This window comes from Tenrec ecaudatus, chromosome 1, assembly GCF_050624435.1.
Source record: "Tenrec ecaudatus isolate mTenEca1 chromosome 1, mTenEca1.hap1, whole genome shotgun sequence".
In the NCBI taxonomy this organism is placed as follows: domain Eukaryota; kingdom Metazoa; phylum Chordata; class Mammalia; order Afrosoricida; family Tenrecidae; genus Tenrec; species Tenrec ecaudatus.
Window position 1 is genome coordinate 94,828,148 of NC_134530.1, and position 18,051 is coordinate 94,846,198.

Below are 18,051 nucleotides of genomic sequence, written 5' to 3' on the forward strand. Positions count from 1 at the left end.
CTTGAGGTCCTCCAACAGCTCATCAAGTCTTCTGTCATTAGTGTTCATTGTAGAAAAGCTGTTCTTGAGATGTTCTTGAAATTCATCTGGGATAGGCACACAGTTATAATTTGGCTCTAGTAGACTTGTTTTAATTTTCTCCAGCTTCAACCTGTATTTACTTATGGGCAATTGATGGTCTGTCCTATAGTCAACCCATGGCCTTGTTTTATTGGCTGATTTTCAGTTTCTCCATCATCTCTTCCCACCAATGTAGTCAATTTGATTCCTGTGTATCCTACCTGGAGAGAATTCCACCTGTACGGTTGACATTTGTATTGTTGAAAATTGCTATCAGTGATGAAGTCATTGGTCTTGAAAAAAATCTATCATCTCGAGCTTTGTTTCTGTCATCAAGGCTGCATTTCCCAAACGCCATTCCTTGCTCTTTGTTTATAATGTTTGCATTCCATTTTCCAGTAATTGTCAATGCAACTTGATGGCACGTTTGATCAAATTAAGGCTGAAGAAGTTGGTAGAATTCTTCAGTTTCTGCATCACTAGCTTTTGAGATTGGTAGATACATTTGAAAAATAGTTGTACTGATTGGATTTCCTTGTATGTGGACAGATATAATATTATCACAGACAGCATTATACTTCAAGATAAATCTTGAAACGTCCATTTTGACAATGAATGCAATGCCTTTTTGACTGTCTCATTACCAGCACAGGACACGATATGATTTCCTTATTCAACATGGCCAATACAAGTGCAGTTCAGCTCACTGAAGGCTAGGATATCAATCTTTATGCATTTAATTTCATTTTTGATGACTTTCAATTTTTCTAGAAGATTCATATTTAGCACATTCCAAGCTCCAATTGTTAGTAACCTTTTCTCCTCATTTTGAGACACCCCCCACCCATCAGTAACAAGATCCTTAAGGCTTTCCTCCATCCATCCAGGGCAGTATGGTCAACTCTACCTTGCGAGGGCAGCTCTTGTTTTTACGGCCATGCTTTGAGGGCCTTCTGACCCGAGAGGCCCAACATCTGGCACAGCCTCTGGAAAGACGTGGCTGCTCTTCCTGGGGTTTTCATTGTCTGACTATGTTTGGCTGCTTTTCTTAAGGTTTTCATTGGCTAGTTCCTCAGAAGTGGACAGTTTATTTCTTCTTTGTAAGCTCTAAAAGTTCTGCTGCAACCTGTTCACCTTGAGTGACCCAGCTGGTCGTTGAAAGACCAGGGCCGTAGACACCCCAGCATCATACAAGCCGCCCCATATGGCAAGCTGATAGACAGTTTGGCTAATCTTTCAAACCCAATTGGTAGCCATTTCTTCTGTGTTGTCTTCCAAGCCACCCGTATGCACAACATACAGCATTTCTTAACTGTGGATGCTCCTTACAATTGGAAACTCAGATATATATCAATTCCCAACTCCCACAGAGATGCTGATTTAATTGTCTAGAATGAGTCCCAGTATATGAATATCTGAAATGGTCTTGTAGGTTATTCTAATTTGGCATTCTTACATAAAAATAGAAAAAAAACCACACCATCCAAGTTCTCACTTTACAAACTCCTCACCACAGAGGAGATGAGGGATGTGCCATTTACAGTAGAAGAAAGCACCTAAATACATGTTCAACAAACGCTAATGGGTGTGGCAAGAGGGAGGGTATGCCAGGAAAGGCCCCAGGAGGCGGTGCCTGTTGTTCTTAGGTACTGTTGAGTCGATTTCCACTAACAATAAATCAACTATTTGGGAGGGGGGTAAAATCAAATACTTGATACATTTTTAATTTGTGGTCTTTTGCTAAACCATGAAAACATTTCAAAGAAGTTGAATCAAATTTAACCACTGTGAACAATAGAACAAAAAGTTGACCTGCAATTAATCACAATTTTATCAAGCCCAGAACAATGCCTGGCACATAATAGATTAAAACAACAACAGGCTGTTTGATTAAATGAGTGAACCAGTAGGGGCCCTTAAAATTGCTTTCTTTTAACAAAACAAAACAAAACAAAAAGATGGATAGTCAATATCAGTGTTAGTTGCAAATTAAAACTGTCATGGTTTTGCTGTCTTACAGTGCGTGCTCTACTTCTTGGAGGAGAAACATCATCTTCAATAAGCTGAGAAAAATAAAAAGTCCCGACAGAGCGGTTCTATTTTAGTAATCTGGGTTTTCCCAAATAGTGCCACGAGCACCAGTCATTTCACAATGGACCATTCGAACATCTCTTCAAGAATCTGAAATGTAGGTCAGGGCTCTGCTGACAGTTCCATTTGCTCATAGCTGAAAATCTGAAGTGATGACTGGCAGACGGACTGCAGGGACAGACACAACCACGACACAACCAACAAGCGCAGCAGCCTGGCCCTAGAGAGGAATTATGTGCTTCAAACAAGTTGAAAGGTAAAGAGACAATGATGAACTTAAAAAGTACTCTAGAAATATTTGGGTCGCCTTGCTTTCTCTTATAAGTCCTAGTAATATTTCATGCCGTGGCTGCTGATGAAAGTCAATCTCCTATATCGTTTGAGTCCTGTTAAATAATCACTATTGTGTTTATCCTGTTACGAGTTACCTTATAACTGAGAAGACCTCTGGATGGCTATGTATATTAATTATAAAGACCCACTCTTGCTAAGAATGTATGAAAGTGTACTCTACATACATGAGCTAGAGGAGCTGTTGTAGTGTAGTGGGCTATGCATTGAGCTGCTAACTGCAAGGTCAATAGTTCAAACCCATTAGCCATCTCAAAGAAGAAAGTTAAAGCTATCTACTTCTGGAAAGATTTAAAAGTCTAGGAAGTGCAAAGAGGGCACTTCTAGTGTGTCTTGGAGAATATGAGTTAGAATTCGTTCCATGGTGGTGACATTTTGTTTAGTTTTATGGGATCACCAATTTTTTAAAAATGTATGTTTTATGCTCTTTGATGAGTCATGAGTTTTATGATGTTGCTATCCTTTTATAGGTGAACTTCACGCTCAAGTATTATTAAATAAATAAATATCACAAAATAATGTTTATTATAAATTATAGGATAATATGAATCAGAGCTGACTTGATAGCAATGGGTTGTTAAATCATCAAATTATTCAATAGAACTAACAGTAATGTAATTTGAGTTGTAAACTAAGGGGGATATAATTTTGAACTTCTCTACTCAATTTGTTTGGAGGTTCCTATGGGTAAGAGGGTTTTCTGTACGTTTAGCAGGTGATAGATGCACATGTGCCTTGTTCACTTCTGTCCTCATTTGAAAAGTTTCTCTCTGGGGGTTCTGAGATTTTGTTTTATTCATATTTTTCTCAGCAAAGACTGATATTTTCAGGATGGGATAGCTTTGTAATTCTGATCAGGAGGAGAATTCATCATCAGAAATTAGAGAAGAGAGTATTTTTTATAAGAAAGACTAGGAGAACTATTATTTTAGCAAAGGTAAATATATCCCACTGAGATACTTCATAGTCTATTTTGAAGTTCTGAAATCTACTTCCTTGCATTCCTGTCCATGTCTTATCAGACCTCCTCATCATACACATGAATTTGTCTACTTTTTCAGGTACTGAGTATTGCAATGACCACATATAACTGACAGATAATGCTCACAATTATAGGTTTAACAAAAGAAGACAACAGGTTACAATGCAGATGAAGCTTGGTCAAGATATAGTTGCTCAGTTAGGATACCTTACAAAGTTCTTTCAGGGCCACTAATAAATGTGCAAAGGGCCTGCCACGCTGGCATAAGCCTTAGCATGAAGGCATTCCGTTCCAGCTCTGCGAGTCAGCAAACGCAGTTCCCGTAATGAAATGTCCAGAGGCACAGCATTCCACACACCAGACTCTAGCTCGAGAGCCCTCAGCTTTACTTGCTCTGTGGCTGGGAAGTCCACTTGTCGCACGCTCTAGCTCCTGATTCTGATGCTGCTCCTCTGAGGTCACAGTTCTCTTCTGGATCAAGGAGGATCTCTTGGTCCAGATGATACACTCCGCTCTGGCTCTTGCTGATAGTGGAATCTCCTCTCCTGCTTCTCAGAGGGCTCATTTTATATCTAACAGGATGGAAATCACAATGAATCCTAGTCAGAGTTGCTCACAGGTGAATCTTCTCAGTCCCCCACTCCTTACCCAGACCCATGCAAGAAGAGGTTGCTGGGTGGGACTTAGGGAGACTTGGTCTAGAAGAGCCATATTTAAATAATTCATTGACCTTGCACTTCCTCATGTACCAGCGACATTCATTTCCCTCCTTTCTCCCTCTGGCCAATCTTCTTTTCCTTGCTTCCTTCTCCTTCCCTATCTTCTTTCTTGCTAAGCAATGATTCTCCTCAAAGAGAATAATGTTCTGTAAAAAACTGTATAATCATTTCATTATTTCTTGTAAATATGTTACATTGTTACTATTTTGATTTTTTATTGGGTTAAGAGAAAAATCCATGTATTTTCCTGCTTTCAGGCATGCAGCAGGTCATAATTCAATGGGATGTGGTAATAGCTCTCTACATCCTCTTCAACTGGTGTCATGGAGGTACAGTATTTTGTATGTCTATCTTTACCTTTTTTTTGAACGTTTATTGTCTTCAAGACATTATGATAGAATTTCTGAAGAATGTAAAAGCTATTCAATTAGAGAAATAATATGCACATTAAAATGACAGAATCTGAAGAATATTAAAGTTATTCTATTGGCTAAATTGTATGCACATTAAAATGATATGATATGAGATAAAACAGGTGCAGCCTTGCTCCATATGAAGGGACAGTCCTTGAACCAGTATATGAGGGTTTCCATGAAGGAAAACACTAGTCTGTGGTGGCATGCACTGCCTTTGAATGACTTTAACTGTTATAAGATAACCCAACAAAAAGTTGAGTTTAGTTCAACAAGGTTTCTGTTAATGGTTGTGATGTGCCTGACTTAATGCCATGCAGCTATGTGCTCTGAATGATTTTAATTCACACCAACACTTGGCATCATGAGATAGCACGGAGTCCTGAGAGACAGGCTGAGGTGTATCACCCAAGGCCAGGAAGGGGATTGCCAGAAGTTATGGCAGGGCAGCTGTCGGTATCTAAGAATTTCCTTTGGGGTTAAAAGGAGTCCCTGAATGGTGGGAATGGGCAAAATGCTCGGCTATTGGGTGGGAAGTTAGAGGCTTGGCCTGGAGATCTACTTCTGAAAGCGCAGTCAAACTATACGGAGCATAGTACTACTCTGGCATACATGAATTGGAGTGGAGTGAGCATCAACTCCTTTTTAAAAATAAAATCTTGCATAGGAATTAGAGATTCAATGACTAGGAGTCAGACAAGAGCAAGATATGGTCCTATTCTTAGGAGAGTTCTCTAGGTTATTTAAGTAACTAAGAATAGGAACTACAGAAAGATTGGGGTCATATTATGACAAAGATGGAGACTGGACTCTTCAGCAGGACAGTCTAGAATACTTCCCAATATTCAACAGAGATTCATTACTCAAGGCTCAAGGGAACAAGACACCAGCAACCTTTCCAGGATTCTTCAAATCTGCAAGTTATAACTACTAATAACAACACTTTAATGCATTCAAATGATGGATAGAGAATCAGAGAGAAACAAGGCAAGTCTTTAGGGTATGATGTCCTGAACAGATGTCCATTAGGAATCATTGTTCAGCCTGCTTTTGATAGTATCTAGACTACAGTCCCCTCTAGTTTTCTGTTTGAACATAGCACCCCCTTTCAATAAAAACTATTGTGCTTAGCACTTTTAATAATCCTATTAAAATAAAATGTGATATTTATGTGTCTTGGCATGGCTTATATAATCCACATTATACTCATGTGATTCATTTCATTATATTATATAATCCACATTATATTCAATTGATTCATGTTTTTCCCCCCTTTATACTAAAAAAAATCATCACCTTACTAATTCCTGCCTCAATATTGTGAAGCTTGGTGAGACTGAGTTTCTGAGGTTCCTTTAGCTTTCATTTTTGAAAACCAGGGCAGTATTTAACCAAATCTAGGTCTGACATCTTTACCATGTTCCACATATTCTCACAGACGACTCACAGTGGTCCCATGGTAGAATCTGTTTCTTTCGGTGTTGAATATGTAGTTTATCTGAATTTGAATTATTGTTGAATTTATTTATAGTAGCCAGATGTATCTTAAAAGTTCTTTATATCTTTGGCAGCAATTTCCTATTGATTACGGGGTTGGGTTTTTTTACTATGACTTCAACAGTTGTTGTCATTGTGTGCCCAAGAATGGATTCCAATTTCGAGTAACCCTTTATGAGAGAGTAGAAATGCCCCACAGAGTTCCCTAGCCTGTGAACTAGATGGGAACAGACCGCAGCTTATTTCTCTGGCAGGGCAGTTGGTGAATTCAAACGACTGGCTTCCTAGTGAGCAGCTGAGTGCTTAACCCTGAACTGGGGCATTTTATGTAACTTAACTGTTTAAAATAACCGACATGCATATATTTACTATCTAAATAGAAATATTTAATGACATTTATACTACACAAGGTAATTCTGTAAGCTTTGTATTCTAAAGACAGTCTTTTTAAAAAACTGGAATCCTATCCATTAATGATTAGTGTTTTATTAAAATTTTAAAATACTTAAACTAAAAAATATGTCATTAAAATAGGATAAAATTAACCCAATACAGAGATTATCATTGCTGTTACCTTAGTGTATTTTGCTTTAATTCCTTCTTCCATTTATTTCTTTGTAACATTGTATCTGTGTTAAAATATAACTTTTTGTAACTTGCTTTTTAAAAACTCAATAATGTATTCTGAACATGTCCTCATATTACTAAACTATGTTAAATTTTAATTGGCTATCAAGCAATAGGTTTTTACCCTTGGTAAGAGTATGACTTTATCCATTAGATGCAAAATGTTCTAAGGGAAGCAGCCAATATCGCTACAGGAGAATAAAAGAGTGATTGTGCAATTGAGGACAGGATTTAAAATAGGAAAGCTACTTATATTTGCTCTTTAGCCGGCTTTACACTGGCCATTTCCCCCCAGATTCTGATTCAGTGTCTTATCTGACATGGAAATGCAAATTCTCAGCAAAGAGTAGAGCTGGAATGAACTGGTTAGAAGCTCCGCTATTTAGCAAATTAGTGAAGTTTAAAGGCTGACTCTTATCTTGGGTTTACGCTAATAAAGGCAAGAGGAGCCTGATAAAATTACACAGTGTTCAATTAACCGATTTGGGGGGGGGGGCGGGAAACGACTTAGTTCTAAAATGGGTTCTTTCAATGAAAATAGTTTAATTCATTTAAAAATTTTTCAAGTGCAACAGCATCGTCTTTCAGAATATTGTCTTAATTTTTTACACAGGATTTCTAATTTTCTCATTTTATTTCCAGGAATGACAACTATAAGCTGCTCTGGCCACATCCGGGTAGAACCAGCCACAATTTTTAAGATGGGTATGAATATTTCCATATATTGTCAAGCAGAAATTAAGAACTGCCAACCAAGAAAATTTTATTTTTATAAAAACTACATCCGTCAAGGCTCTCAAGTGGTGAGAATAAATGAAACAACAGCTCGCCTTTGGTATGACAACTTCCTGGAAGCCCGCGCGTCTCTGTACTGCACCGCCGAGTGTCCTGGTTATGCGAAGGAGACGCTGATATGTGGGAAAGACATCTCTTCTGGCTGTAAGTGTTGGAGTGTACTGGAGATCCCAAATGAATGACAGTCTAAAAAGTCCCTGGTAATTACCCTAAACCCCAACGCACTGCCATCAAGCAGATTTCAGAGACCCCAATGCACACAACAGAACTGCTCTGTAGGGTTTCAGAGACTATGAATCTATCTTTATGGGAGCAGAAAACCTCATCTTTCTCCCATTGAGTGACTAGTGGGTAAAGCCCCTGGCTGTTCAGCAACCCAGCACTCACCCACTGCATCACCAGCACTCCTGAGGGATTGCCCGTCTTGTCTAAAACAGGCTCACATAGATGCTGTTCACATTCACATGGATGAATAAGAAACCACAGAAGTCCCCCAAGTTCCTGAAAGATTACTGACATCTAGTCAGACTCCTGTAGGGCAGAGTAGAACTTCCCCACAGGGATTTCAAGGTGGTGACTTTATGGGAGCCCTGGTGGCTAGTGGGTCATCCATTGCACTGCGAAACTCAAGGTCAACAGTTGGAAACCACCAACCACTCTGTGGGAGAAAAGCCGAAGACTTTTTGCTCTGGTAAAGAGTTACAAGAGAAAAGACCAGGCTTTCCACGCCGGGAAAAGGCGAGTCTCAGAAACCCACCAGGGCAATTCTGCTCTGTCCTCTAGGCAGGGCCTCGATGAGTCAAAATCAAATAGGCATCAGGGAGTTTGGTTCGGTTTTGAAATCTTTAAGGAAGCAAACGGCAAAATATTTTCACCATGGAGTGGCTGGGTTCAAAGCATGGGCCTTTTAGTTAGCAGCTACGTGCTTTAACCACTGAGCCAGCAGGGATTCTCTGGGTTTAACATAGGATTGCAAACTGAAGTGACTTCAGGGAACAAGTTGGTGAGGTACAGGAATGAAGAATGTTAGTGGGAACGCTGAAAAAAGGAAAGTGCGCATCTGATCCATTCCTCAGCTCTGTAGGGTTGCTATGAGTCATCACCATGGTATTTCCATCACCACATATGCACATGAAAGTTAGACATTGAATAAGGAAGACAGCAGAAGAATTGATGGTTTGAACTACCCTGTTGGGAGAAGAGTGAAAGTACTATAGACTGCCAAAAAGAATAAACAGACCTGTCTTGGAAGATGGACAGAAGTAAGAATGCTCCTCTGAGGCTGGGATGGAGAAACTTCACCTCACGTCCTTTGGACATGCTACTGGGAAAGACATCATGCTGGGTAAAGTGGAGGGGCAGCAAAAAGGAGGAACGTCCTCAGCAAGATGGACTGTACAGTAGTTGCTTCGATGGGTTCAAATATGAGAACCATTGTAAGGATGAGGTAGGGCCTGGAGGGCTTGGGTCCTACTGTTCACGGGGGTGGGGCAGGGGTAGGGAAGGGCACAAGCCAGAAGAGCATCTAACCCAACAGCAGCATGAGTCGGAAGTATTTGTAACAAACAAGGTGTGGCGCATGACAAACAAGGAATAGCTAATGAATACGAATTGGCATGTTTGAATTATGGCACTGGCTAAGAATATTGAAAGTACCATGGAATGACAAGAGAACCAACAAATCTGTCTTGGATGAAGTACAACCAGAATGTTCTTTAGAGACCAGGATGGTGAATCTTCATCTCATGTACTCTGGACACGTTGTTAGGAGAGACAAGTCCCCGGAGAAGGCCCTCATGCTTGGTAAAGTGGAAGGGCAGCAAACAAGAGGAAGGCCCTTGATGAGATGGATGGGCACAGTGGCTGCACCAATGAGCTCAAACAGAAGGCTAACTGCGAGGATGGAGCAGGGCACAGGCTTGCTACGAGTTGGAGCTGACTCGATGCACCTAATGACAATGAATTGGAAGCCTGAGCCCGAGTGGCTTAGTGGGCTACGCACTGTGGTTCTACCTAGTTGCTCTATGGGAGAAAAAAATCCACAGTTCTGCCCCATCTTACAAGAATGCTATGAGTCAGAATTGACTCAATGGCAATGAGAACATGAACATCATGACTAGGAATGGTGAATGCAGAGTATTTTCTGCTATCTAACTCTAACATCTACGATGGTCCAGTTCTCCTGTGTCGTAGCTCTCCTACAGACAGAGTAGAATTATATTCTGGGTTTCTGAGACTGTAACTCTTAACAGGAGTAGGAAGCTTCATCTTTCTCCTGAGGAGCAGCTGATGGTTTAGTACTGTTTACCTAGGCGTGTCAGTCCACTATGTAACCACTACAGTCGTTGAGTCAGAATTGACTCCATGGCAGTGAGTTTAAGAAGCCCTGATGATGCAATGGCTATGCGTTGGGTAGCTAACCACAAGGTTAGCAGTTTGAAGCCACCGACCACTCTGAGGGAGAAAGATGAGGCTTTCTACTCCTGTAAAGAGTCATAGTTTCAGAAACTCGAAGGAACGGTTCTATCCTGTCCTATGAGACGGTGGGAGTGTGGTTTGGGTTTGGAACCTTGGCCACCCAGAACATATCTGAGTTCTACTTCAATATCCTCAAATTGAAAATGATGGCATTTTGTTTGTTTTGTGTATTAACGTCATCAGTGTTGTAGTAGATCCTATGGAGAAATTTTGATGCTTTGATTTAGTGAGAAATACAGCCCCAAACCTAGCTTTATGTTCCAGATACACACCTCACCAGGTATGTGACTTTGGGCATGTTGCTGAACCAAGTTGAGTCTCAATTAATTGGGCTAATAGTACTGGTTGTAGAAAGCCTCCAATTTAAATAATTTTGACGAGCAAAATCTGCATGACGAGATTCTGACACCATCTCCTGGCTCCTAATCTCATTGCTCCCACCATGTCTGTTATTATAATTATTAATCAAGAAAAATATTTAGTCAAGGTAATCTTAAACATATATGCTAAATTCAGTTTGCCTTCGTTGTATGAGGAAGGTGTTTATGTTATGTTACTATGGTAATATGGCTGACTCGTATAATTCTATACTTAATTCTAGAGTCTCCAAATTTGAAGGATAGATAAATCCTTTCAGCACTGTTTTAATTCAGAGAGTCATTCTCTATGAAAATGGGCACCTGTGATTGTTTCCAGTGAGGGATGGAAAACTGGTTTGCTCGCCTTCTGCATGCATTTGACAATCAAACGGAATTTGTAAACCAGCTTGCTTCATTCTCACTTCCAGTCCACAGGAGCCAGATTACTGGACACACTACCTGTCCCTAGAATGTTGTGCCTTGAAAATCAAGAGGCTTGTTCTAGAGTGAGATTATCGGACTCGTCTCTGGTCACCTGACATTGCAAGCTTTTTAAAAGGGAGTGCTATGCTCGGGAGAGCCTACCTATTGAGAAAGGAAAGTAGTGCATTTTGAGGTCAAAGAAGAAAGTTGAGAAGCATATACCGTAAACTAATAAAAAACTGGTAAGCGTGTCCTAAACTGTGGGAGTTGCAACCACAGGCAGACAGCTTATCTGGTGTATGAAAGCCCCTCTTGTCCACATCCTCAGGAAACACAGTCAACCCTCAATACCTAACTGCTACTCATTTTTTAGGGGAGGGGATACCGTTTCCTCTTTTGGGGCATAAAAGCAACTTACTGCACAGCTTTGAGGAAAGATGGATTTTCTCCCCCTCGTATCGGAAGAACAAGATGAGGCTAAGGAAGTATGAGCCCCTTTCCCAGTTACACAGCCCGGTGTTCTCTCCCCGAAACCTGGCATCACACACAGTTTCGGGCCAGGAATGGACTTTCCTCCCATTCCTCCTGTTTTTTGATCAATATAATAGAACGATTCTGCTGTTGGCTGCTTAGAAAGATGGTCACGGTGTCCATGAACTTATTATGCTCTTGCCTCGATCTCTACTCCCATAAGGGGTTATAGTTTCATAAACTTGAAAGGGCTATGCATTGGAATCTCCTGATGGTGGTGAGTTTGGTTTGGATTTGAGTGTGAACACATCATTGCCAGGTGAGAATTGGCTCACACCCGGATTCAAGCTGAGTAGGACCCTGGGTTCTGCATTTGTAGTGAATGAAGGGGCCTCTTGAATCAATATATGAGATGGTTTGTGTTGCTCTCTAGAAATCACATGGCTTACATTGACCCTCTTTGGTCACAAGATATTTGTCCAGTGGTTTTACTGTGTCAATGTATCTTCAAAGGTTTAGACCAAATGGTTGTGTGGTACGCTGAGTACTGAAGACAAATCATAAAAGTTAGAGAGGCGATAAATGAGTCATTGCTTTCCATGAAAAGGTAGCTGAAAGCATTTAAAAGGTGTCCTGCTTTAGTGTGTAATTTATGAAATGTAAACTCTCTTTGAGAACTTTCCATGTGAAGTACTTACTAATTTTTCCCCAGATTACACACATACTATGGGAAATTTGTTCTATCAAGACCATAACAATCATGGGATAAACCACTTCCTACATAATGCCTTTTCTCATTTAAAATATCAAATGCAAAATAAGCTACATACAAGGTTAAGTTTCCCGTTAATCATTTAGTTACATTTTTAAGGATCTGTGCCCAAAACTTTAACCATTTCTGCGTTTACTGTGATAAAAGAGTTGCTCTCTGAGAAATCATCCTTAGTACTGCTGTGAAGAATAACCACTACTGATACTAGAAGGCTGGCTCTTGCTCTCCTTAGGTAAGGAATTCGGAGAGATCCTTGTGAGAAACAATTGTGTTCTTTCTCATTACTATCTCACTAAGGAAGTTAAGCAATCCATTGAAGAAATCTCCCTGAGTTGTTACTAAGTACCAGGGAGTCCACACAGTGATCCAGTAGGTAGAACTTCCCGTGTGGGTTTCCAAGGCTATAACTCTTTCACAGGAGTAGAAAGCGTAGTCTTCCTCCTGTGGAAATGGCCTACAGACCTTGCGGTTACAGAGCTGTATCCACTATGACGCCAGAATGCCTTTCAATGAGGAACTAGATACCGGAAATACAAAGATGAAGGAGGTCCAGACTCTGCCTTCAAGAAGTTCACAGTAGAAAAGGACCCCTAGCTGGATTCTGCAGTAATGATATATTTTCCATTAAGAAGGGAGGGGTGGGTTTGGGAGGAAAGAGGAGACTCAATCCTTTCACATCTCAGGGCAATCTATAATATCTGACTGTAAACAAACAACCCCAAACCTTACATCCATTCTGATGCATGGTCACCCCATGAGTAGACACACTCTGTAGGGTATTCTTGGCTATAATTTTCCATAGAAACTTATCTCCAGGTTTTCCTTCCTCAGCACTCCTGGGTGGGTTAGAACCATCAACCTTTCAGTTAGTAGTCAAGCAAAAATCATTTGGACCACTCAAGGACTCGGGTTTTTCTATTCTTTGACATCAACCTGGCAATGAAGTCTTATCTTATGATTATTTTTCATAACCATACTCATAGTTCTAGCTTTACATAACTTCACTTAGAGAAATAGTCATACTGTGCTTTACAGTAGTTGACTTAGTAGTCAGTTTAATCTTTTACCACCAGACCATTGCGACTCTGAGCATTCATTTACTATAGAAAGGATAGCATAGTTCAAAACGTTGCCAGTTGCCATTTGCGCTGACCAAACCAATGGCAATCTTGATCTCAGTGGTTCTCAACCTTCCTCATGCCGCGACCCTTGAATACAGTTCCTCAAGTGGTGGTAACCACCTCCAACCACAAAATTATTTTCATTTCTACTTCATAACTGTCATTTTGCTACTGTTATGAATTGGGTGACCCCTGTGAAAGGATCATTGACCCCAAAAGGGGTCGCCACCCACAGGTTGAGATCCACAGGTTGAGGAAAAAAGCAAAAGACAAATGACCACCACATACCACGGTGATCAGTGAGGAGCCATGACCCATAACATCTAAAATGATTTAAATTTAAGCTGCTGTTTTACTCTTTGTCATCAAGCCAATTCCAAATTCATTTCGACTCTCTAGGGATTTAAATTTTTGTGAGAGAAAACAACCTGATCTCTCTCCTCAGAATGCTGGTGTTGGAACCACGAAACTTGCCATTAGCAACCCAATGCTGACCTGGAAGGCCCACCAGGGCTCCCGTTCTCAGTCATCTCGTGCTGCTAGAACAGAGATACCACCTGGGAGTGGCTTTAAAGACCAGCAACGAATTTTCTCGCAATGTAGTGAGCTAGATGTATGAATTCAAGATGCGGGCGCTGGGGAAGGCTTTCTGCCCGTGTCAGCTCTGGAGGAAGGTTCTTATTGCTTCTGAACTCGTGCTCCTGGGTGAGCTTCCCAAGGCTTCCCCTGTCTCAGTGAGCGTGTGCTTACTGCCTTTTATATCCGACAGGCACTCACTAGCCTCGCGGATCCTGCCTCAACACTACATAGCAAAGACGCTCCCAAATGGAATTATAACCGCAGGAATAGAGGTTAGGATTTACAACGCATATTTTTAGGAGATAGAGTTCAATCCTTAACACCTGCTTTCTCGCTCAAATAAAACTTAAGATTCTCTGTGTCCTCCTTGGAACCCACCTTTGCCGCTCAGTGCTATAACTCACCAGAATGTTTTAAAGTATTTAATGTGTCCTCAATGCCTGTCAACTTTAATTGCTTAATCAAATTGCATTTCAACGTGGCAGGTTATTTTGAAAATTAGGCCAGCCCCCCAAATAGTCTTCACAACCCCTCTAAATCTCACTACTGACACACTCAGTATTGAATAATTTGAGGTATGTCATTCAAGTGTTAGTCTTTCTCTCAAATGAGACCAACACAAGATGGTATTTGGCCAACTGCTTTTTCACCTTATCATACATATCTTTTAATTAGATTGACATGGCTCTAAAAACACACCTATTGCCACCAAGTTGATTCTGACTCATAGTGATCACACATAAGGTTTCTGAGACTGTGAATCCTTATGGGAGGGGACAGACTCATCTCTCTTCTGAGAATATTCTGGTGGTTTGAACTATTGACGCTGAGATCCAGTGCCCTCTGAAGACCATGTACTTTTTAGGATGTTAAATTGTCTCCAATCACATTAACCTTTAATATGTTTTATGTATGAATAGGCTAAAAGATTCCTAGTGGGGTAGTAGGCTATGAATTGAGTTGCTAACCCCAAGGTCAGCCATTTGAACCCAACAATCACTCCAAGGGAGAAAGACGAGGCTGTCTGCTCTCTAAGCGATTAACTCTCAGAAACCCATGGGAATAGTCCCACTCAGTCCTGTAGGGTCACTCACTATGAGTTAGAATCAACTCGGTGGCAGTGAATTATTTTTCAATGAAACTACTATAGCTTATTGAGACACCATTTGGGATATGAAGGTTCAGCTTTATTACTCATAATAATTCTTTTAAATTGCACATCCTGTTAGCAAAATATCTTGTACCTCTATGAGCATTTGCTTTGAGATACATTCCTAAGTGTTCAGTGAGTGGACCACAAGATACTGCCCCTTCTTCTAAGGTTTGTGGTACCAACCGGTGAAGTGCTCTCCATAGAGGCTGTACTGAATTTCACCCACCAGCGACCCGCTGCAGGTTTCCCCAAGTCCATTCCAACACTATATTGTCATTTTCCAAAATCTTTGCCATGTTGATAGGCTAAAATCTCCTCTACTCTTGCTTCGATTTGCAGCGTGGGTCATTTGCCATCTATTTTATTTAGCAGTAATATCCTCAATAGCAGATTTGCAGAGGAAGCACCGGAGTATATTTGCATTTCAGATTAACCTTGGCGCGTCCTGCGTAGATGTCTTTGCTTGTATTCCTCGTGAGCCTGTTCTGCCATTTGCCGTTTTGTGCTCTGAGTAGTCAAGCTTCCCAGGGAGCAACGCACATGTCGGGGCAAACAGAGAGAGCCATGCCTGCAAAGTGAGTGTATGATAAATACTCACTGTTTTCATATTGCTTTTTTTTTTTCATCTTGATCTGGGTTCATTATTGGCGGATCATAGAACTGAAAGTGACAGGTGCAGCGCTGTAGCTGCTGAGGTTTCTGAGGTCCCAAGGGCTCTGACGATGTCGTGAGGACATGCTTATCTTTTCTCATCTCTTAGGTTGTGTTTTCTCCTGTGTTGGCTTCATTCTTAGAAGGGCTGTTTGACGAGGACGGGAGGATGGACACTAGCTACTCACAGCTCACAGGGCACTCAGCGGCAGGGACACAGAAGGAAGAATCTCGTTTTCAGGGGCTCCAGAAAAAGCGTTTGTAGAATTCTCAATGGCTTATACAGAGTCATGTGGATCCGCAGAGGAAGTAACTCTGATTCAAAGGAAGTAACTCTGATTCAAAAGCCCACCTCTGTGTAGAGCAGTGGGGCTCAACCTTCCTAATGCTGCAGCTCTTTAATACAGTTCCTCCTGTTGTGGTGACCTCCAGCCATAAAATTATGTTCATTGCTACTTCATTACTGTAACTCTTATTAATCATAATGTAAATATCTGATATACCGGATGTATTTTCATTGCTACAAATTGAACATAATTAAAGTGATTAATCACAAAACCAATATGTAATTCTATATTGTGGAATATTTATTATTGTGAAATATACACTTTCTAATGGTCTTAGCGACTCTTAAGAAAGGGTCGTTCAACCCTCAAAGGCTTCACGACCTACAGGTGGAGAACCACTGGTGTAGAGCCTGGTGATTCCAACCCCCAGAGGAAAACAAAGCTGGGCAGAAATGGGGCAGGGAGTAAGGAGAGGTGTTTGTGCTGAAAGGGAGCGATCGTAGCCAATGAAATGTATTCACCATAACATGACTGCAGAGAAAGGTGAGAGAGAGGAAGCAGGAGAGAGAGAGAGAGAGAGAGATCATCTTGAAATAGAATCCTCCAAGCGTGCACTTTTTAAAATGGGTCGTGAAATATGTTCTAGAGTAGACTCCTATGTTGACTGGAAAGTCATTAATGATCTTAGTACATGGTTTGATGGGATTAAAGGAGCAAAAGTCTGCCTGATTGATACGAGAGTAAATGGGAGGTCAAGGAAGAGAGAAAGACATATCAGAGGGCATCCTGATGGAACACAGAATGTGAGATCGGAGGCATTCGGATTTTGTCGTTGTGAGGAAATCTCATATTAATAGTCCCCCCAAAGTGAAAAACATAGTAAAGTATACAAAAGAGAGGATCAATATTTCAAAGCAAGATGGTTTTTGAAAAATAAAGTGGTAGGGATGAAATAAAGAAGCATGTGATGTGCAATTGACCTGATTTTCCAGATACAGTAAGTAGTCAAGAGAACTACGATTTATAATGGCACTGTGCGTTAGGTCTTGGGCTGCGAACCTGAAGATCAGTGGTTCAAATCAACCAATTTCCCAGAAGGAGAAAGATGAGGCTGTTTGCTCCCATAAATATTTAGTCTTAGGAACTCTGGGCCAGGTCAATAGGAGTCAGAATTGACTCCGAGGCAAGGTTTGATGTGTGTGTGTGTGTGTGTAATGTTGTACAATCCATCCCTTATGTATAATGTAGCATGTTGTCTGCTCCTGCACATCTTCTTGATCACGGGCATAAGTAAGTCCATGTTATTGTATATTTTGAGTATCTTCCAAACTAGGGTACTCAGCTCCCAGGACCATCGCAGAAAGCCTTCTACAGCGTTCTGTGTTCTCATGGATGAATTTTCAGAAGCAGATCTTCAGACCCCTTTTTGACTCTGTCTTCGTCTGGAAGCTCTCTCCACCGTGGATGACCCTACTGGTCTTTGAAACACCGCTAACGTGGCTGTCAGCATCACAGCAACCTGCAAGTCACCGCAGTACAACCCTCAGCGGGATGGCTGCCAAACACACACACTGACAGTTTAGGGACTAACGAATTTGTCAGGACATTCATGGGGCTGTGTGTGTGTTTTGAAAAACCTAACTGGTGCATTTTGTTGCAGATCCACCAGATGTTCCTGCCAATGTAACCTGTGTCATTTATGAGTATTCAGACAGCATGACTTGTACATGGAATATCGGGAAGCTCACCTACATTGACACAAAATATATGGTGCATGTGAAGAGGTAAGTTCCTTTTAGCAATTTAACAGACGCAATCAATTGTACTTCAGTTTACTCTAGATCCAAGAAATCACAGTAAAGCTATAATCAATGAAGCTACCCATTCCCTACGGAGCCTCTCGTGCTTTCACCCTATAGTGTAATGCGTTCTAGGACAGGGTTTCTGCCCCTCTTATCATTGAGAAGAGGAGCCTTGGGGGTAGAGCCGGTTACAAGTTGGTCCTCAGCTTAATCCACGAGTCACTCTGTGGGAGAAAGGTGATACTTTCTGTTCCCATAAAGACTTACAGCCTCAGAAACCTAAAAGGGCTCTTCGATCCTGTTGTACAGATCTCTATATGCCAGGATTGACTTGATGGCAGTGAGTTAATCATTGATAGAGTCCCTGAACAGCATGAAGGGTTACACACTTGCCTACTAACCAAAAGGTTGTAGGTTCAA

General features: G+C 41.0%; 1 protein-coding gene across 1 annotated transcript in view; it reads left to right on the top strand.

Annotated features, from left to right (window-relative positions):
* Nucleotides 1-4,462: 4,462 nt before the first annotated feature.
* Nucleotides 4,463-18,051, top strand: part of IL23R (interleukin 23 receptor) — an 82,510-nt gene continuing 68,921 nt past the window's right edge. The window contains exons 1-3 of the mRNA XM_075540010.1: nucleotides 4,463-4,532; nucleotides 7,383-7,679; nucleotides 17,490-17,613. Coding sequence (XP_075396125.1) covers nucleotides 4,463-4,532; nucleotides 7,383-7,679; nucleotides 17,490-17,613 — 491 coding nt within the window. The remainder of the gene's footprint in view (nucleotides 4,533-7,382; nucleotides 7,680-17,489; nucleotides 17,614-18,051) is intronic.